Genomic DNA, 21,830 nt, shown 5'->3' with positions numbered 1-21,830 from the left:
GCAATTAGAGAGCAAGGACACAGAGCCCTGAGCAGTCACCTTCTCCTCTGATTTGAGGGCTGGTTTGGTGGGCTGAGCCTGTGGCACTTTGAAACCAAGGATCTCCAGCATGTTCTCGGCCGCGTTGCGTTTGGCCACTTTCTTATTGGTGCCCGTTCCTTCTGCCGTGTGGTTTCCCACCTTCACCTGCACAAAGAAGTCAGGGCTCAGATCAGTGCTTAGAGCTTCAGATAAAGGCTGGGCAGGAACTGAGGTGCCGGCAAAAGAACCAGCACTGGTCAGAAGCCAGACGGCTTAAGTGGCGGCCTGGCGCGCGGCTGCCCCAGCCTGCGGGAGCTGGTTATTGAACTTTCAGAAACTGGGAGAGCTGGTTGTTACAGGTAGCCATTACTGAAGGTTAAATTATACAAGCTTAAAATTAAATAAATAATATTAACAATAATGAATACTTAAAACTCATCACTTCCTAATTCAACTACATTTTACAATCATCTACACTTTTGAAGTTCTTCACATCTGTTCTGTTTGTTTGGTGCAAGTGTTATACATAATAGTGTGGGCCTGCACATCTCCCAACTCCGTGAGCAGAGGGGTCGCTTTGATAGCCTGAAAATGGCCATGGTGGGAGTGCTCACACCAAAGAAATCTGCAGATGCTACAAATCAGGAATTGAGTTGAGGGGTTGTCTCTTCTAGACTTCAGTGATGGATAAAAGATTCATGCAGATTACGTTTAAAAATTTTTTTTTTCCTTTTATTTTTTCCCCCAAAGCCCCAGTAGATGGTTGTATGTCATAGCTGCACAGCCTTCTAGTTGCTGTGTGTGGGACGTGGCCTCAGCATGGCTGGAGAAGCGGCGCGTCGGGGATCCGAACCCGGGCCGCCAGTAGCGGAGCGCGCGCACTTACCCGCCAAGCCACAGGGCCGGCCCCCAGATTATGTTTAAAAGCATGTCAAGTGTGCAGCCATGACACTGTAACTAGTACAAGAAACTGAAACATTCTTTCAGTTAAAGATTGTCTGAATCAGCAGAGAAGTCACTCGTATTTGTTTACAAATGCCTGAAGTTCTGACATCTTTGTTGTTTTGTTTTACTTTCATCTCATGTGTTAATGTAAACAAAAATATCAACCAACACTCACGCTAGAACTACACTCCTTTGTCAATGAACAAGCAACTTCTTTGCTGAACTGGATAGTAACAAAGTATTTATGTGTAGTCTGATTTTATAACACTGTTGGTGATAGGCACACTGAAGCTGCAGACGTATGAAACTTACAATAAAGACTATTACATATGTATTATATATTATTTGTAAATTGTGTGCTTACACATCCTATCAGTGCAATTTGTAATATACATGCATGTATGTATATATATATGTGGACAGATCTTCACACACACATCCCTCCCAACACACTACCCTCCCCTGAAGAGTTAAACATATTCCAGCACACAACACTGCTTACAACCTTGTTCCAAGCTGGTCTTTACCACTGACCAAAACCAAAAGCCTCATGTCACAAAACTGAGAGAGAGTCAAGGAAAACCTTCCCTGGCCTGCGAAGAAGGGCCCAGGGCTGAATCTACCAGCCATTCGATCTTGGGCAAATTCCCGATCCTCTCAGCAAGCTGCGATTTCCTCTTGTGAATGGAAGGATCATTACTTTTCTTGCCTTCTGACTGGGTAGGTGAAACACACCAGGCTAAGTTTTGGTGCTTTAAGTTATAACCTGCCACACAAGAGTTAAGTCTTCTGTTTTTCACCAGAAAACACTATTAAATTCAAATCACAATTAAATTAAGCTGCCCATGTAAATAACTGTTTAATAAGCTAAACCAAGGAGAAATGCTCTGTACTAATCTGAAATGTCATCCCAATCTAAGGAAGAGCCGGCCTGGACTCCAGAGTCTACAGAAGGGTTAGGAGGAGCAGGAATAGATCCTCTGATATAACTTATAAGATTTATCTTCTGAGAAGAACAATCTAGACCTCAAGGAGCTGTAATGAGGACAACACTTCACCCACAGTTCCACCACCCAGCTCTCTCCCACACCGGCTCCATACTGCTGCCTCTGATACAGCAGCACCTGTGGCGTGCACACAAGCACGTTTCAAGGCATCGAATTACTGCAAGTTACTCATGTCTGCCGGCAGGGAATGGCCCACTGGACCGACACGCTGGACCTGGCCTCCTCAGGAAGGCGTGCAGCCCCTGGAGCTCGTCACCCTGGATGGGACGAGGTCGGAGAAGGGCCGCCCGTAGCCCGCGCTGACCCACCTGCATCACGAACTCCCTGCGGCGCGGGAGGCCTCGCTCTGTGAGGAGCATGTACTCCGGCTCCTTCTCCTTTTTTGCCTGCTGGATCTGGGCCAGTCTGCTAATTGGGTTCATCCCCTGGCCATATTCTGGGCTGCTCTGTAGCTGAGGAATAATTAATGCAGAAACCGTGTGCCATGTTAGTCACAGAAAGAACCTTGCCGATTCAGAGGTCAGGACATGACAGGAGTTACTTTTTTACTCATCTAATTAAAACCTTTTTTAACTGAAAGATGCTTAATGATTTTCTACGATTGCTCTGAGGTGATTTTAAGGTCTTCTTAGCAAACCAACATCAACATTTCACTGTGACTAGGCAAGCGTCACTGTAATGTCTGCTTTTTAACAGTAAATTTCAACATATGACAATGAATGAAGAGGTAGAGAAAATACAGAACACTACTCTTAAACTTCCCCAAAGTCTGCACTATAAGATGGGTTCCCAGCTTTCTTAACAATGACTCAAAATCCAGAAACCATTAATAAAAAAACACTCAAGCTGACGCCACGTGGGAAGAACCTACAAATCCCAGTTACTTCCCAGCGCCAGTGAATCCACACCCACTCACTGATGAGTGATTTCCAAGATATGTTAAGCAAAAAACGGAAACTGCGAAAGTATGCTAACTTTATATGTACAGTGTGCTAACTTGTGTGTAAGAAAAAGGCAGCTCTCGATATAGCATGAAACTATATTGACAATCAGAACAGATCCTAGCATTCATTAATGTCCCCAAATGGACTCCTGTCCCTTCTTTGGTGGGGTGGGGGTAGAGAAGTAGTATTTTTGATAGGTACATTAGCATGATTCAAAAACCCAAAAGAATAAGAAGGCGTACAGTGACATGTCTCACTCCTAGGTCTGCCCCCGGACACCGTTCCTCCCATGAATCTGCCCCACGTTCAGAAGAGCGCAGCGGCCAGGGAGACGGAGGAAGCACGATTTACGCACTCTCCCCGGCCCTGCTCCTCACTGTGATCACAGGGCAGCGAGGATGCCCTCATCCACGCCGATGTGTACACCTGCAGGGGCCTCCCCTGAAGCCAGCTCAGTGTCCTGCCTTTGCCCAACCTGGGGCTCCCGGGAGAACTACACAAGGGGTCCCCGAAAGGGTCTACCAGGCCTAGCGTGTGCCTGTTGGCTCCCACCCCCTTTCACTGGGGTCAGCAACCAGCCTTCCAACCCCCCGGCTGTCTATGGGCAGTGACAACAGCCTCTTCATTCAGAAAGGTTCTTACCCTGACTATGGATTTTGTTTTCTTTTTGATTCTGGGCTTCGCTCGCTCAACTGTAGGCAGGGGTGGTAACTTCTTCAGCTCCTCGAGAACAGCTATAGCAGCGTTCTTCTTTGAAATCTTCTTGCTCTTCCCTTCACCTTCCCCCACAAACTCCCCAACCGACACCTTGGTCACAAAGCTCTTCATGTGGGGGGGGCCACTCTCCCGGGCGACCTGTTTTAGAGGGAAAGACTGAGTGAAAGCGTGACAGGCACTTATCACAAGCTGTCGGGCACACTGGTTACCACACTGCTGCACACGAGACACAGGGCAGGGGAACCGGGCAACAGACCCAGGAAATGAAAGGAGCGAAACAGTCGGCAAAAGGAAACACTGATGACGCTGATGCTTGATTTCTTCTCTTTTTTCTTATTTTTCAAACTTAACGTCCTTGGGTCTCATGAGGCATGGAATGGGGAAACGTTTTCTACGACACCCTCCCATAAAAACGGCTCACGTCTCCCCAGGACCACAGACTTCCCTGAGTTAGTGTGATCCACTGCAAATGGCAGAAAGGAAGCTGGCCCAGCAAAGCCCAGAAACAATTGCTGAAAAAGAGTTCAAGGTTAATATTTGCTCTGAGCCTCCAGCCAAGATTGAGGTTATTAAATCCTGGCTGCCGTGCAGCTGTAAAAGACTGAGAAAATCTCTAAGCACTGAGAGTGATTTCCAGGACACAGTAAGTAAAAAAAGCAAACTGTAGAAGCATATATATGATACCCTAACTTTGGTGTAAAAAAAAAAGGGGCAGGGGTTATATATATATGTATACATATATATTTAGACACACACGTGTATATATGCATATTTTGCAAAAAGAAACACAAGAAGGGTAAAGCAGAAACCAATGGAATTAGTTCCCTACAGTGGGTGGGAGGGACTGTGGTAGAGAGCCGACAAGATGACACTTCTGAATGTATCTTTTTGTATAGTTTCGACTTCTGGAATCATTTACTGTTTTATATATTAAAAATATAAAAAGTCAACAAAGATGGAGAAAAACACTAAAATGGAATATGAACAGAAACCTAACTGTATATTAAAGTGATTACATAATCACACAGAAGGAAAATAAAAATCAGATCCAACTTACACTAGTCAAGACACCCTTGAAAAGAAAAACTAAGTCAGAAGCCTTACACTACCAGATTTCAACTTTATTTCCTATAAAGTTACAGCAATTACCACATCATGGCATTGTTTAAGGATAAACAAATAGATCGATAAAACAGAACAGAATGCAGAAATAGACCTGCACATATATGGTCTCTTGATTTTTGGCAAACACACCAAAGCAAATCCAAAGTCTCTTTAAAAAAAAAAAAATGGTGGGGCCGGCCCGGTGGCGCAAGCGGTTAAGTGCGCGCGTTCCGCTGCGGCGGCCCGGGGTTCGCTGGTTCGGATCCCGGGCGCGCACCGACGCACTGCTTGGTAAGCCATGCTGTGGCGGCGTCCCATATAAAGTGGAGGAAGATAGGCACCGATGTTAGCCCAGGGCCGTCTTCCTCAGCAAAAAAGGAGGAGGATTGGCGGATGTTAGCTCAGGGCTGATCTCCTCACAAAAAAAAAAAAAAACAAAACAAAAAAAAAAAAAAAATGGTATTGGAGCAACTAGATAGCCACATGGGAAAAAACTAAACTACAATCTTGAACTCAACCACAAACAAAAATTAACCCAGAGCTAGAACACAGACTCAAATGTGAAAGCTAAAACTTTTTTATAAAGCTTTCAGGAGAAAACTTCATGACCATGAGTTGGCAGAGTTTTTGAACACAAAAGTTACCATCCATATAGAAAATAAAATTGGAATTCCTCAAAACGAATAACTGCTCATTAAAAGACAACATTTTACAAAGTAAAAAAAGGGAACCCATAGAATGTGAGAGAATATTTGCAATCTATGTATCTGACAAAGGATTTATATCCAGAATATAAAGAACTCCTACAAGTCAATAATAAAAAGACAAAACTACTCAAATAAAAAAAAACTTGAACAGGTACTTTACAAACAAGATCTCTAAATGGCCAATAAGCATATGAAAAAGTGCTCATCATTAGTCATCAGGGAAATGCAAAATGAAATACTACAACATACACACACACACCCCAAAATTAAAAAGACTGACAATATCAAGTACTGACAAGGATGTGGAGCAACTGGTGGGAGTGTAAACTGGTACAATCACTTTAGGAAAGAGTTTGACAATATTTTTGTTGTTGAGGAAGATTGGCCCTGAGCTAACGTCTGTTGCCCATCTTCCTCTTTCTCTTTTTTTTTCCTCCCTAAAGCCCCAGTGCATAGGTGTGTATCTTAGTTGTAGGTCCCACTAGTTCTTCTATGTGGACACCACCTCAGCATGGCTTGATGAACGGCGAGTAGGTCTGCACCCAGGATCCAAACGGGCAAAACCAGGACCGCTGAGGCGGAACACACGAACTTAATTAACCACCACACCACCGGGCCCGCCCCAGTTTGAGAATTTTTATAAACACCTACCCTTTGACTTAGCAACTCTGAGTGCTCATGTACACAGGACTTAGCAACTCTGAGTGCTCATGTACACAGGACTTAGCAACTCTGAGTGCTCATGTACACAGGACTTAGCAACTCTGAGTGCTCATGTACACAGGACTTAGCAACTCTGAGTGCTCATGTACACAGGACTTAGCAGCTTTATTCACAATAGTTCCCAAGGTGAAAACAACCCACATGTCCAGCAACAGCAATGGATAAATTACATTTTACATCCAAACGGTGGAATATGACTCAGCAATAAACTACTGATACACACAGATGAGACTCAAAAACATTCTGTTGAGGATAAGAAACTCAACATCATGGGGCCGGCCCGGTGGTGCAAGTGGTTAAGTGCGCGCGCTCTGCTGCGGCAGCCCAGGGTTCACCAGCTTGGATCCCAGGCGCGCACTGACGCACCGCTTGGCGAGCCATGCTGTGGTGGCGTCCCATATAAAGTGGAGGAAGACGGGCATGATGTTAGCCCAGGGCCAGTCTTCCTCAGCAAAAAAAAAAAAAGAGGATTGGCAGATGTTAGCAGAGGGCTGATGTTCCTCACCAAAAAAAAAAAAAAAAGGAACTCAACATCAAATGACCCATACTGTATCATTCTATTTACATGCAGTCTACGAACAGAAAAAACGAATCTCTACTGATTACAGAAAGCAGCTTCTTCTGGGTGGTATTAACTGGAAAGGAGCCCAAAGACTTCTGGAGGTTATGGAAACATTCTATATCTTGATCTGTGTGGCGAATCACAGATTTGTACATAGGTTAAAATTTAATGGGCTGTGCACGTAAGATATGTACATTTTTACTGTACATGAAGTATACTTCAATAGACTGTTAGTGTGTGGAAAAAATAATCCAAGGAACTTTGGAACACAATACTCTGATGATATACATTCAGTGTAAAAATAAAGAGGCCGGCCCCGTGGCATAGCGGTTAAGTGCGAGCGCTCCACTACTGGCGGCCTGGGTTCGCATCCCAGGCGTGCACTGACGCACCGCTTCTCTGGCCATGCTGAGGCCGCGTCCCACATACAGCAACTAGAAGGATGTGCAACTATGAAATACAACTATCTACTGGGGGCTTTGGGGAGAAAAAGGGAAAAAAAAAAAGGAGGCAGATTGGCAATAGATGTCAGCTTAGGGCCGGTCTTCCTCAGCAAAAAGAGGAGGATTGGCAACAGATGTTAGCTCAGGGCTAATCTTCCTCACCCAAAAAAAAAAAAATAAAAAATAAAAAGAACTACAAAGATACCTTAAACTTTACTTAGTAGGTTTGTTATTGATGGTGTGGGTAAATTTATTGATGCTCTTGGGACCAGATTCTCATGATGGGAAAAAGGAGATCCAAATATGGAGTAAGGAACACAGAGGAAGAACCTGTGATGTTGGATTGAAATCAGAGGTATAAACTTGTGATTTAAAAAATATACATACTCCCTAGTGCTATCTGCTAACAGGGCCTAGAAGCAATGACTCTCCAGCAGCAGCAAGCATACTGAGCACCCTCATCTTGGTCTCCACATTCCACCCTGCATTACAGGGAACCAGGGCTCCTTGAAGGAATAGCTGAGGCCATTTCTATTTCTATTGGGGTGTAAGCGAGAGCAGAGAAAGTTCAAAGTAAGGCTAAAACATTTTGTTGTATCAGAAAGTAAGGAAGTTCTCAAAACTGAAGAGGGGAGGTGAGAGCACAGGGGCAGGGAAAACTAAATATCCACATACAAAAGAAAGAAAAAAGAACTCTGACTCTTACCTCACAGCATATATAAAAATTATAACTCAAAATGAATCATAAACCTAAATTTAAGAGCTAAAACTATAAAACTTCTGGAAGAAAACAAAAGAGAATGACCTTAAGTTAGGCAAAGGTAATCTCAGATAGGACACAACAACCATGAACCATAAAAGAAAAATTTGGCAAACCAGACCTCTCCAAGATTAAATGTTTCTGCTCTTTGGAAGACACTGCTAAAAAAATAAAACGAAAAGCCACAGACTGGGAGAAAATATTTGGAAAATACATATCTGATAAAAGACCTGTATTCAGAATATATAAAGAACCCTCAAAACTCAATAATAAAAGACAGCTCAATAAAAAAATTAGCAAAAGATATGAACAGATACTTCTCCAAAGAAAACATACATATGGTAAATAAACATATGAAAATATGCTCAATATCACTAGTCTTCATGGAGAGACAAGTTAAAACCATGAGTTACTACTATACACCTACTAGAATGACTGAAATTTTAAAACCTGACGATACTAAATGTTGGAGAGGATGCAGAGCAACTAAAACTCTCATACATTGCTGGTGGGAAGCTACAATGATACACCCAGTTTGGAAAACAGTTTGGCAGCTTCTTATAAAGTTAAAAAGTTATCAAGTTAAAGATATATTTATCACGCAACCCAGCAAATCCACTCCCAAGTTTTAACCCAAGAGAAATAAAAACGTGTATACAAATGTATGCATATATCTATGGTAGCTTTATTCATAATCACCAACAACTGGAAACAACCCAAATGTTCTTCAATTCTTGGGGTCAACATTTCAACCCAAATTTTCTTCAATTGGTAAATAGATGAATAAGTTGTGGTATGTCCATACAATGGACTACTACTCAGCAATAAAAAGAAATGAACTGATACATGCAACATAGATGACTCAAAATCTGCATTATAGTAAGTTAAAGAAGCCACACAAAAGGCAATATACTCTATAATTCCATTTATGTAATATTTTGAAAAAAGCAAAACTGTACAGACAGAAATCAGATCAGCGGTTGCCCAAGGCTGAGGATGGAGGGAAGGGACTGACTGCAAAGAGACACAAAGGGAACTTTATGGGGTGAAAGATGTGCTACACTATCAAACTGCGGTGATGGTTACGCAACTCACACATTCATGAAATTGTATATACATCGAACTGTACAGCTAAATAGGGTCAATTTTACTGTATGTAAATAACGCCTTTAACAAACCTGACCCCCGCCCCCTCACAAAAGAAACTGATGGGGGTGTGTCAACGGACACAGGAGTCAGTTTGAATGGCAATTTGACCATCAAAATGAATAATGATAGTAATCAAGTGACACTTTGAATAGAGAAAGAAGCAATGCATCTGTACTATATAAATTAATGTAATATAAGGCGGGGGGAGGAAAGAGTTTCTTTATAGTAGAATGCCAGCTTAGAAATGCAGAAAATCCACACTGACGTCCAGCACAGTAATAACTGATGCCGGGAGAATTATCAATGACTGCTGGAACCCCTGGGGAACGTTGTTAGGGCACAGCCTCCCACCTTGTCCCACAGGTCAGGGATTAATTACAAAGGGAAAGCAAGTCTTTAATTAAGACTTAATGATTAATTACAGTGGAGCAGGTCTGGTGTAGACCAGTGAAACTAACGTCACCAACACTGGGACAAAACGAGATACGTGATGCTAAGAAGAACAGACACCACTTCTGTGGTATTCCTGCCAAAAAATGCATAACCTGAAACTAATCATGAGCTAACAATCAAACTCAGATTGAGGGCCATTCTACAAAATAACTGACTTTTTAAAATGTCAACGTCATGAAGAACAAAAAAAAGGCCGAGGAACTGTTACAGATTAGAGACTAAAGAGCCGCATCAGCTAAATGCAACATGTGATCCTGTCCTGGACACTGGAACAAGAAAATACTTTCTATAAAGGACATCACAGGGACAACTGGCAAAATGTGAATACAGGGTGTATATTAGATAACAGTATTACAGCAATGCTAAATATCCTGTATTTGATAATTAGATTGTGGTTATTTAAGATAATGTCCTTGTTCTTAAGAAATACATGCTGAAATATTAGGAGTCAAAGGGCATGTCTGCCACTTGCTCTCAAATGAGTCAGCAAAAGTAAAAAACAGAAAATAAAACATGTAACATTTACAGAGAAAGAAAAAGCAAATGTGGTAAAATGTTAACCACTGGTGAATCTAAGTGAAGAACATACTCACTGTCCTATTCTTGCAACTTTTCCATAGATTTGAAATTTTTCCAAATGAAAAGTTGAAAAAATGGCTAGGAAAACTATGTGAGTCCAAGAAACGGCTGTGCTGTGCTCCCAAAGTGGCAACAAGAGGCACCACAGAGAGCGGCCTTTACTGCTCTAAAAGGAAGAGGTGTGCGGGGAAGGGCCCAGCGTGCAAGGCACCTGCAGACTGATTCTAGAGGGCTCTCCCAGGTGGCCCTCACACACTACCTGCCACATTGACAGCCTAGATTCCTAAACACTGCCTCTCTGAACAGTGCTTTCTGTGCCCTCAGATCAGACTCGAAAATTAAGAGCAGCCACCTGAGGGCTCACTTCACATTCATAGCTCCACCCCGGACCCTCAGCAACCATGTGCACTGTCTACTCACATCATGATCCCACCAATCTACATTTGGAGTCTGACCTAGAATGTATTTAGTGTCATCAAGTCACAACTGTCTCCTAGTGACTATATCGATCAGCACCATCACATTTTCTGACTAAAACTATATATTTTATCAAAAATCAAGCTGTATACATTTTTCTGAATAACTGTATAAATGGCTCCTGTCTTCTACTATTAAACACCAAACCAGGCTTCCTATGTGACAGATTTTACTATCAAAAACTTAGTCAAAAACAATAACTATTCTGTTCATTTAGTCAGTAATTATTTCCTAAGCATCCAATACATGCCAGGTGCAAGAGACAGAACTGTGGGGAAAGAAATAAAGTCCTTGCTAAACCTAATAATGGAAGCTAATATGAACCTTTGATATATGAGTTATTTAAGTACTTATTTTAACAAACTCAAAGCCACCACCTACACACAAACTGTAATGTTTTAAATTACTTTAAAAGATATTCACCACCAGAGGGCGCTCCCACACCTTCCTTTATGTGACTATTTGACAATTCCCTGCTATATGTTACACATTCCTGAACACAAGTTTGAGAGCCAAATCTGACACCTAAACAAAAGTGGAGGTGGGATGGAAGCAATCTGGTCCCCAAATCGCACAGAGCGAAAACATAAAAGGGCAATCCCTCACTAAGGTTCCAGAAAGCTCTGTGACTCTCAAGCAGGGCAGCAACTAGTGTGAGCAGGTGACAAGCTTCACAAGGGGCCCCAGCAGTCACCTCTGTGACCCTGAGGTGACCGAGGAAGCTAGGCATCTCCCACTCTCACAGTCTTGGTACCCCTCCCTTCAATCTTTAGAAATCTATTCTCATGCCACACTAATGCCTCAGCAGGAGAAAATGAGCATTTCTTCCCTTTCCTGCAATAGGTGCCCGAGGAGAACCTGTGGCTTCTTGGGGTGAAGCTCCCACCTACTTCCCACCCAACAACTAGCCCTATCATTCTGTATGTCCCCTGTCTCATTGCCTCCCCAATCCTCACCACCCCCCACCACTCCAGAGGGAGAAAGGCTGGAAGGGATGTAGGGCCAGGGAAGAAGGCACCAGCCCTTGATTCATCTGGTGCTCTGCACTCCAGAAGGGGGACAACATCAACCTGGTCTTGCCTGCCAGAGTGGGACACGGATGGTATAGGGGATGCGGGGGGCCCTGTAATCCAAGTGCAACTCCCCACCCCACCTGTGCCCCACGGCAGGCAGCAGGCAATCATCATCACTCAACTGATGGTTTAAGGTTTGAACTCAAGAGCCAGTTTAGGGCGCTAGCACACAACAGAAGATAGGTATTTTATGACAGTCAGCCATGAAATTTGGGGATCACCTGTAACTGCAAAAATGCTACAAAATTAAAGTATTTTACAGGATAATAAACTCCAGGTAGCCTTTTTTTTTTTTTTTTTTTTTTTTTGTGAGGAGATCAGCCCTGAGCTAACATCCGCCAATCCTCCTCCTTTTTTGCTGAGGAAGACGGCCCTGGGCTAACATCGGTGCCTATCTTCCTCCACTTTATATGGGACGCCGCCACAGCATGGCTTACTAAGCAGTGCGTCAGTGCGCGCCCGGGATCCAAACCAGCGAACCCCGGGCCGCCGCAGCGGAGCGCGCGCACTTAACCGCTTGCACCACCGGGCCGGCCCCTCCAGGTAGCCTTTTAAAAAAAGAAATACACTGGGCGGGCCCCTTGGCCTAGGGGTTAAGTGCGCGTGCTTCGCTACCGGCGGCCCGGGTTCGGATCCCGGGCGCGCACCGACGCACCGCTTCTCCGGCCATGCTGAGGCCGCGTCCCATATACAGCAACTAGAAGGATGTGCAACTATGACATACAACTATCTACTGGGGCTTTGGGGAAAAAGAGGAGGATTGGCAATAGATGTTAGCTCAGAGCCAGTCTTCCTCAGCAAAAAGAGGAGGATTAGCACGGATGTTAGCTCAGGGCTGATCTTCCTCACAAAAAAAAAAAAGAAAAAAGAAAAAGAAAAGGAAAGAAAGAAATACACCAAAAGAAGTTTAGGAACCACTTAAAATTGTTTGGAGCAGACATCCCACCTCAAATTACATTTGCCTACGGTAACAATGTGCAAGTTGGGAAGACTAAATATATATTCTTTGTAACTTTGAAACACCAAAGAATGGATAAAGAAATCTGCATTGTATATTAAAACACAATTGTGCATAACCACGCATGGAAATCAAGAGAGAATTTGCATAGAATTTGCCATGTGTCAGACCATTAAGGGAAACTTGGAAAAAAATTCCCCTTACCTGCCTAGTCTAATTGGACTCACTATGTCTTTGAAAGCAACACTCACTAAATGTATTTTATTTTCTATTTTGAACCAACAACCCATTAATTATTGTTTTTAGACCATAAAGTCTCCAACAACAAATGAAGTTATTAAATGGTGAACTGGGGGGCAGACGCTAGACAATGACAAAACCTATGTCCTTTTAACAATTACTCTGACAAGACTTTTAGGGACCACTTAGGGAGATTCTTAAATATTTGGGGAGTAATAGGTGCTTTTGAGAGTCATGAAAACAATGGACCCTCTCCCCAGAAGAATACACATGCGAACATCAACTGAGTCTTCTTCAGACCATTTGAGGAGGTTCACAGACCCCTGAGGCCATCCTGGACTGTCAAGAGACCCCTGGCTGCCCTAAGTTGATGACTCCTAGAAGAGGAGAATAAATACTGCTTTGCTAAATAGAAAATCTGAATCTTAAATTTGAAGGTTCACATATATGTAATTATTATCCCAATATTATTTAGGAAACATATAATTCCGATGATGCCAACAGTATTTTCTAATATAGAGTCCTACATGTAAAAGAAGCTTACCTCAAAATTCACAGGCAAGTTCCGTTTAAGTGCAATCTCAAACACTTGACTTATTTCAGATTTATTGAGATTTTCTTCTTCTGATTCTCTTCCATTCACCTAAGGGAAGAGTAGTTGTTTAGTAGTTAACTCTTATTAAAACCATCAACATAACAGCTGTGATGATAAACCTTAAAAGCACTGAACCTCGGCTTTATGGATGGAGCACTAACCCAGTGAACAAGGCCACACCCGTACACGTGTCAGTGGATTTAAAAGGTTAAAAAAAAGGGTCCTATCAAACTTGGGTCAGTTTGCACCTCATAAATCCAGCATAAACAATCCACACATAACAGACCTTCGGCTACGAATCGCCTCATCGTGGTGCAGCGAGATGCCATGCTGCTCAGGAAGAGTGACTTCCAAAGCCTCCTCGAGGACTGGCAAGCCACACTTTGGAAAAAGTCAAATACAGACAGATCCACGTGGGAGACGGCAAGTTCAAATATAAGTCTCCCCACCTGGGTATGCAGGTTTCTTATCTGGACATAAAGTGCCTGGAAACCACTTTATTAAAAAGTATGCAGTGGAACAAACTACAAAACTGCCATGTATCTCATACTGCTGGGTGCAAAAGTGCAAGGTGCAGACTAATCAAGTGTCCTGAGCCAAGGCTGAGCTGATCTTTGTAACAAGGTTCATTTGCAGCCCTCAGCCAGGGCTGGGATGAAAGAGGGGCAGAGATCTTCTCTGTCCACACTGGTAACATGGGTGTCCATGTTGCAGTGATAATGTGAGAAAGCAGATAAGCTCAGTAATAGCAAAGTGCCCCCAAAACACAGCAAGAGAGCTGTGTTTTTCTTCATGTTATTGGGACTCTTTTGTCAAAAGAATTTGTAAAATCCTATTTCCAAGATGAGAACTGACAGGAACTCGTGGCTGAAACTGCTGAGTAGACAAGGTGCAAGACTATCCAGGATTTTATCTGCTGTGCATTTCCTTACATTTATCAGGTAGGAAGATGGGCATGGATTTTAGCCAGGGCCAGTCTTTCTCAGCAAAAAAAAAAAGAGGAGGATTGGCAGATATTAGCACAGGGCTGATCTTCCTCACAGGAAAAAAAAAAAAACATTTATCGGGTAGATCATATACCTACACTGGACTAATATTTCAAACTGTAATTAAAAGAAATAAAACTCTAAGTTTAAAAAACAACCATTAATACAATCAAGAATATAATCCTATACAAGTCAATTTATCCCCAACACTATTTATTCCTTGTCTCCTTCCATGATGATAATGTTTTCTTTCCAATCTGGTTTCACTTGATTCTCAGCTGTGTTAAAAGTATTTGCACAGCATTTCTTGTGGTTTATTAAGCTAAACAAACTTTTATTCTTGTTTAAATCCTAAGGAAAAAGAAGGCCTGCCTTTTAGTGAATCCTTAAAGCCAGAAATCTTCAAGCAAGGTGCCTTAGAAGGGGTTTAGTTTGAAATTTATTTTTTAAATATGTTTTAAACTAAAAAAAATTACTGTATTTTAAAAAATAAAAATGTTCAACAAATGGTGTTGGGAAAACCAGATGTCCACAGGTAAAAAAATGAAGCTGAACTCTTACCTTACACCATATACAAAAATTAACTCAAAATGGATCAAAGACCTAAACATAAGGGCTAAAACTATAAAACTCCTAGGAGAAAACATTGGGGAAAAGCTTCATGACACTGGATTTGGCAACGATTTCTTGGATATGACACCAAAAGCACAGTCAACAAAAGAAAAAAATACATACATTGGACTTCATCAAAATCAAAAACTTTTGTGCATCAAAGGACACTGTCAAGAAAGTAATGACGGGGGCCGGCCCCATGGTGTAGCGGTTAAGTGCGCGCGTTCCGCTGCTGGCGGCCCGGGTTCGGATCCTGGCATGCACCGACGCACCGCTTGTCAGGCCATGCTGAGACGGCGTCCCATATAAAGTAGAGGAAGATGGGCACGGATGTTAGCCCAGGGCTAGTCTTCCTCAGCAAAAAGAGGAGGATTGGCATGGATGTTAGCTCAGGGCTGATCTTCCTCACAAAAAAAAAAGAGAGAGAGTAATGACAACGGACAGAATGGGAGAAAATATTTGCAAATCATATATCTGATAAAGAATTAATATTCAGAATATATAAAGAACTCCTACAACTCAACAATAAACAACCCAATTCAAAAAAGGGGAAAGGATTTGAATAGACATTTCTCTAAAGAAGATATACAAATGGCCAACAAGCTCATGAAACAATGCTCAACATCACTAATCATTAGGGAAATACAAATCAAAACTACAATGAGATACCACTTCACACCTATAAGAATGGCCACAGAAAATAGCAAGCGTTGGTGAGGATGTGGAGAAATTGAAACACTTGTACACTGCTGGTGAAAATGTAAAATGGTGCAGCCTCTGTGGAGAACAGTTCAGTGGTTCGTCAAAAAGTTAAACACAGAATTACAATATGATCCAGCAATTCCACTTCTAGATATATACTCTAAAGATGTGAAAAGAGGGACTCAAACAGATACTTGTATACCAATGTTCACAGCAGCACTATTCACAATAGCCAAAAAGTGAAAACAACCTAAACATCCATCAACAGATGAATGGATAAACAAAATGTGGAATATTCATACAATGGAATATTATTCAGCCTTAAAAATGAATATAATTCTGAAACATGCTAGAACATGGATGAACCTTGACAACATGATAAATGAAATAATCCACACACAAAAGACAAAAATCCACTTATATGACGTTTTCTAGAATAGGCAAATGCCAGGGACAAAAGTAGAATACAGGTTACCAGGGGATGGGAACAAGGGGAAGGTGGGGTTATGGTTTAAGGTGTACAGAGTTTCTGTGTAGGATGATGAAAAAGTTCTTGAAGCGGATAGTGGTGATATAGTTGCACAACACTGAGAATATATTTAATGCCACAGAACTTAAAAAGTGTTTAAAATGCTAACCTTTATGTTACTTATATTTTATCTTAAATTGTTTTAAAGCAACAAAAGAACGTATGTTTCTTACCAAATTTTTTGTATGTATGTGAGGAAGACTGGCTCTGAGCTAACATCTGTTGCCAATCCTCTTTTTTTTTTTTGCTTGAGGAAGCATAGCCCTGAGCTAACATCCATGCCCATCTTCCTCAATTTTGTATGTGGGACACCACCACACATAGCTTGACAGGCAGTGCAGAGGTCTGAGCCTGGGATTCGAACCTGCGAACCCCACACCGCCAAAGCAGAGTGCACGAACTTAACCACTATGCCACTGGGCCCGCCCCCATACCAAATATTAACAAACCAGAGATAGTCAATACATTTACCTGTGCTAAAAGGATAACTCATTTTTGTGTACAAAGTTTTTTGAGAGCTGTTTATTTGAAGAGTATCTAAAGATTTTTAAATGAATGAGCTATTAAAAAAATGGTCCACTCTCATGCTAAGTAATTGTGTCAATGAGAATATTCTCCTTATGTACAAACAGAACAAAATCTGGAAATAAACTGCCTGTTAAGGCTGTTATAAGACTTCAATTGCCATGCATATACCCCAATTTTCAAAAGTTTTGTTTCATTATACTAGCCCAATTAGTTTTAACTTTTCTTTTTAATTATGACCTATTCCAAACCTATAGAAAAGTACAGACGATGTAACAGGCAACTGTACTGGATTTAACAAATGTCAACATTAAGAACTACTGACATCAAATTTTTTTTCTTTTTCAAGGAAAACAACAAAGCCCTTCTCACTGTCCTTCCCACAGCAGAGTGAACCACTATTCTAAAACAGGACTATATCTTTCTCAGCCATGTTTTTTGCTTTTTTTTAATGGACAAAAACAACATATAGTATAATTGTGTGCTGTGAAAATTCACATAAATCAACCTCACTGATTGCCTTTACAAATATTATAAAATCTAAACTTGTAAGTTTACACTAATGAAACGCTACATTTCTCTTTATATACTGAGCTTCCACATAAGTCTGATAGAAAACAGTGGTTATGGGCGAGCCCCGTGGCTTAGCGGTTAAGTGCGCGTGCTCCGCTACTGGCGGCCCGGGTTCGGATCCCGGTCGCGCACGGACGCACTGCTTCTCCGGCCACGCTGAGGCCGCATCCCACATACAGCAACTAGAAGGATATGCAACTGTAACATACAACTATCTACTGGAGCTTTGGGGAAAAAAAGAGGAGGATTGGCAATAGATGCTGGCTCAGAGCCAGTCTTCCTCAGCAAAAAGAGGAGGATTAACATGCATGTTAGCTCAGGGCTGATCTTCCTCCCCCCCCAAAAAAAAAAAAAAAAATATATATATATATATATAAAAGAAAACAGTGGTCACTGCTAAATTCTAAACTCTAAGCCAGTGGTTCTCAACCACGGCAGCATTAGAATGACCTGGGAGCTTTACGAGGACAGATGCCGGAGCCAGACTCCAGACAAAAAGAACTCAAATTTTTGCAGGTGTGGCCTGGATATCCATCCTATTTACAGTATTTGTTTATTTTTTTTTTTTAAGTCCCCAGATGATTTTACTAGCAACCAGAGTTGGGATTCACTGCTCTAAGCCACTGCTTCCAAAAGAATTTCAACAGGGACAAAGCAGTCAGTGAAATAAAATGCAAAACAGGAAACAAAGATATACATTTGGAAGTGCGATTGTGTTGTTCTCCATAAATAATTCTGATATTATCTAGATTGAACAAATGTTGCAATGGGGGAAGCAGCCAACGACTCAAAACAAATCCACAAATCCCATTCCCAGCAAGATGGGGAAAGTGTAATGGGCCCTTAGTCTTAGCTTCATGAAGTGGGAATTACTGTTAACATCAACCCCATAGTGTATGGTTCAGCAGTAAAATCTCGGCAACATTCAGAAAAGAAAAAACACTCTGAACCATGCTTAACCCTCAGTATGCCAGGAAAAAAATAGTCATCATCATTAACCATCTGGCTCCAAAGGACCCTTTTTACTCTTCTATACTTAAAGTCATTTTAGGGCCGGCCCCGTGGCTTAGCTGTTAAGTGCGTGCGCTCCGCTACTGGCGGCCCGGGTTTGGATCCCAGGTGCGCACTGACACACCGCTTCTCTGGCCATGCTGAGGCCGCGTCCCCCATACAGCAACTAGAAGGATGTGCAACTATGACACACAACTGTCTACTGGGGCTTTGGGGGAAAAAAAAAGGAAGAGGATTGGCAATAGATGTTAGCTCAGGGCCGGTCTTCCTCAGCAAAAAGAGGAGGATTAACACAGATGTTAGCTCAGGGCTGATCTTCCTCACAAAAAAAAAAAAATTTTTTTTTTTAAATTTAAAGTCATTTTACAAATAATATAAGAATAAAAGGACAACAAAAATCATTTTGTTAGAGGTTTGAATAATCTAAAATAGCAACCCAAGTTCTTACTCCAGGTTTGTAGTTTGGAAGGAATGGGCAAGGTCCTTTAAATGCCACAAACTGCTCATCAGCTGGCACGCCTGAACCTAGAGCACAGCCCACCTGTAATGACGCCAGATTCCAGATCCCTCTCCAATAGGTCCTAGCTTATCAAGATTCTGATTCTTCTTGTACTGGGATTGTCAAAACACACCACTTTTGAAACAGACTCATAATTTTGTTGAAGAGAGAACAGCCATCTTCTGTGCTCCATAACTACAAAATGCTCTCATTTTTAGATTTATAAACCCCCAAAGAAGGATCACTCTAATGATTTTTTTTCATTGTTACATCATCTATTTCCTTCCAATCGCCTTTGTACACACATCTCCTTTTGCATATGTCCACTTATTTTGTGGACAATAAGTGGTAGGAAATAAATTCTGGTGGCCAAACATCATAAAAGATGAAAGAATGTTGTCACATACACACTTTTTAAAAAAATCAAAACAGGACGGTCCAGGTTCCTCTTGCAAAATACTGTGCGATGAAGTCCTTCCCATTGACCAATCAGAAGAGAACACACGTTTCCTTTCCATACACCACAGAAATACTGTTCACTCGCTGATTCTTGAGTTTGGAAAAACTTATCTAAGACATCATCTGAAGACTCACAGTCTGATATTTCACTTAAACACTCAATCTCACCATCATCATTAGAGTCTGGAGTGCTGCTATCTGTCTCTTTGCATTCATCTTCTGATTTGTCTAATAATGGAAACGTCTCCCTCAATCAATTTTCTTCTCTTTGCCATTATGAATGGAAAAAGAAATATTCTGAATTCTCACCTGAGTTGAATGAAAGCTAAAAGTAAAGTGAAAAGATGGTGTCTCCAGTATTCTTTTGTATCTTCTTGAAAGACAATGCAATACGTTAGGCAATGCAATAGGAACATTAAAGGATGGTGCAATAATGGCAATTATTTCACTACCATATCATCCACCTAGGGATTTCATCATTTTTCTATTTTCTTATTATTTTAGTCTTGCTTAGCATATTTGGGAATATATGATAAATAGTGCTGAAATGATACGTAGGATGACAAATAGCAAAACGTTTCAAAACACATGAAAATTAAGATTCCATAATATAAAGATTTTTTTTTTGGTGAGGAGATCAGCCCTGTGCTAACATCTGCCAATCCTCCTCTTTTTTTTTTTTTTTTTTTTTTTGCTGAGGAAGACTGGCCCTGGGCTAACATCCGTGCCCATCTCTTCCTCCACTTTATATGGGACGCCACCACAGCATGGCTTGCCAAGCAGGGCGTCTGTGCACGCCCGGGATCCAAACCGGCGAACCCCAGGCTGCTGCAGCAGAGCGCGCACACTTAACTGCTTGCACCACCGGGCCGCCCCCATAATATAAAGATTTATAAAAGGGTCCAAAGGACCCACATGATCATCTAAGACAGAATGAGTTTTATTCTATTTTAAAAAATAAGTATGTTTTCTCTTTGTTCTTTGTAAGATCTCTAAAAAAGAAGAAACGTCATGTAACAGCAATCCTTACAGAGCTTGAAAAAGAAACTCAAAAATGTAAAGTGGGTCCAATGGACCCCCATAGTATAATGAGGATTAAGATCTCCAACTTCAGTTTTAGCCCTACCTAAATACGACCCTGGCCCAAGGGAAGATAAGGACTCAAGACCAGGAGGAGCTGCGTTTATTTATTTTTACAAAAGAAGTATATATAAAAAAAAACTTCAAACAATACAATTTAAAAAAAAAGTCTGTCTTCTACCACTACCATCAAGAGAAAACTACTTTTTTTTTTCTTCCCCAAAGCCTCACTGCATGGTTGTATGTCCTAGTTGTAAGCCCTTCTTGTTCTTGTATGTGAGTCACTGGCCACAGCACAGCTACTGACAGACGAGTGGTATGGTTCTGCAACTGGGAAACGAACCTGGGCCGCCAAAGCGGTGAGAGCGCCGAACTACTCGGCCATCAGGGCTGGCTCAAGAGAAAACTACTTTTAAAGTTTGATATAACCTTCAAGATAGAAACTAGGCACATCCACACCCATACATATACATAACACACACAGAGTTGGCTCTATTTACTTAAACACAAACAGGATCACACTACACATATAACAACAGCTCTGAATTTTGATTTCTCCACACTCAATAGATTATGGGCCTCCTTTCATGCTCATGTATACAGATCTACCACACTCTGGTACTCCTGGGATAATGTATCCGTTTATTTAAGCATTTTCCCACTAATGGACATTTAAGCTAGCTCCTTTTTTTCTCTATAAGAGATACCATAGCTATGACCATCTTACTCCTAACAGCTCAGACACTGAATAAGTAATCTTTTATTATCACAAGACTTAGATTTAAAAATAAACAAATAAAATAAAATAAAAGCACTTTCCCAACTCAGGACCTTCGCACAAGCTGCTCCCTCTGCTGGAAATGTACTCGCCCTTGCTCTTTCGCTGATCTTCAGTCTCAGCTTAAATGACTCTTCCTCAGAGAGGACTTCTCTGAATGCACCACCATGACTCTAATCTAAATGAGACATTTTATGCTCTCATAATACTTGCTACTTTTCCATCCTAGTACACACTGCACTTTTTTTTTCTTCTGTGAGGAAGACCCAGCCCTGAGCTAACATCCATGCCAATCCTCCTCTTTTTTTGCTGAGGAAGACTGGCCCTGGGCTAACATCCGTGCCCATCTTCCTCCACTTTATATGGGACGCTGCCACAGCATGGCTTGCCAAGCGACGCGTCGGTGCGCGCCCGGGATCCGAACCGGTGAACACCGGGCCGCCGCAGCGGAGTGCGCGCACTTAACCACTTGTGCCACCGGGCGGGCTCCCACACAGCACTTTTTGATGATACTAATGTTAATGTTTGTCAGCTCCATTCAACTAAGCTCCACAGGGGGAAGGGCAGTGCTAACACACTGCCTGTCATCAAGGGACCAGTCTATACCTGCCTGGCAGAC

The 21,830-nt window shown here is 41.8% G+C and overlaps 1 protein-coding gene across 8 annotated transcripts in view; it reads right to left on the bottom strand.

Annotated features, from left to right (window-relative positions):
• STAU1 (staufen double-stranded RNA binding protein 1) overlaps positions 1-21,830 on the bottom strand; it is a 55,529-nt gene that overhangs the window by 5,580 nt on the left and 28,119 nt on the right. For 5 of the 8 annotated variants that reach the window (XM_058562506.1, XM_058562500.1, XM_058562502.1 and 2 more), the window contains 4 exons: positions 13,407-13,505; positions 3,560-3,790; positions 2,282-2,425; positions 40-186 (listed from right to left, as the gene is read on the bottom strand). In XM_058562506.1, the coding sequence (XP_058418489.1) occupies positions 40-186; positions 2,282-2,425; positions 3,560-3,790; positions 13,407-13,505 (621 nt within the window). The remainder of the gene's footprint in view (positions 1-39; positions 187-2,281; positions 2,426-3,559; positions 3,791-13,406; positions 13,506-21,830) is intronic. The other 3 variants (XM_058562507.1, XM_058562501.1, XM_058562503.1) reach the window with 1 other exon arrangement.

Source organism: Diceros bicornis, chromosome 19, assembly GCF_020826845.1.
Source record: "Diceros bicornis minor isolate mBicDic1 chromosome 19, mDicBic1.mat.cur, whole genome shotgun sequence".
NCBI lineage: Eukaryota > Metazoa > Chordata > Mammalia > Perissodactyla > Rhinocerotidae > Diceros > Diceros bicornis.
This window is presented reverse-complemented; position numbering and strand designations above follow the sequence as displayed.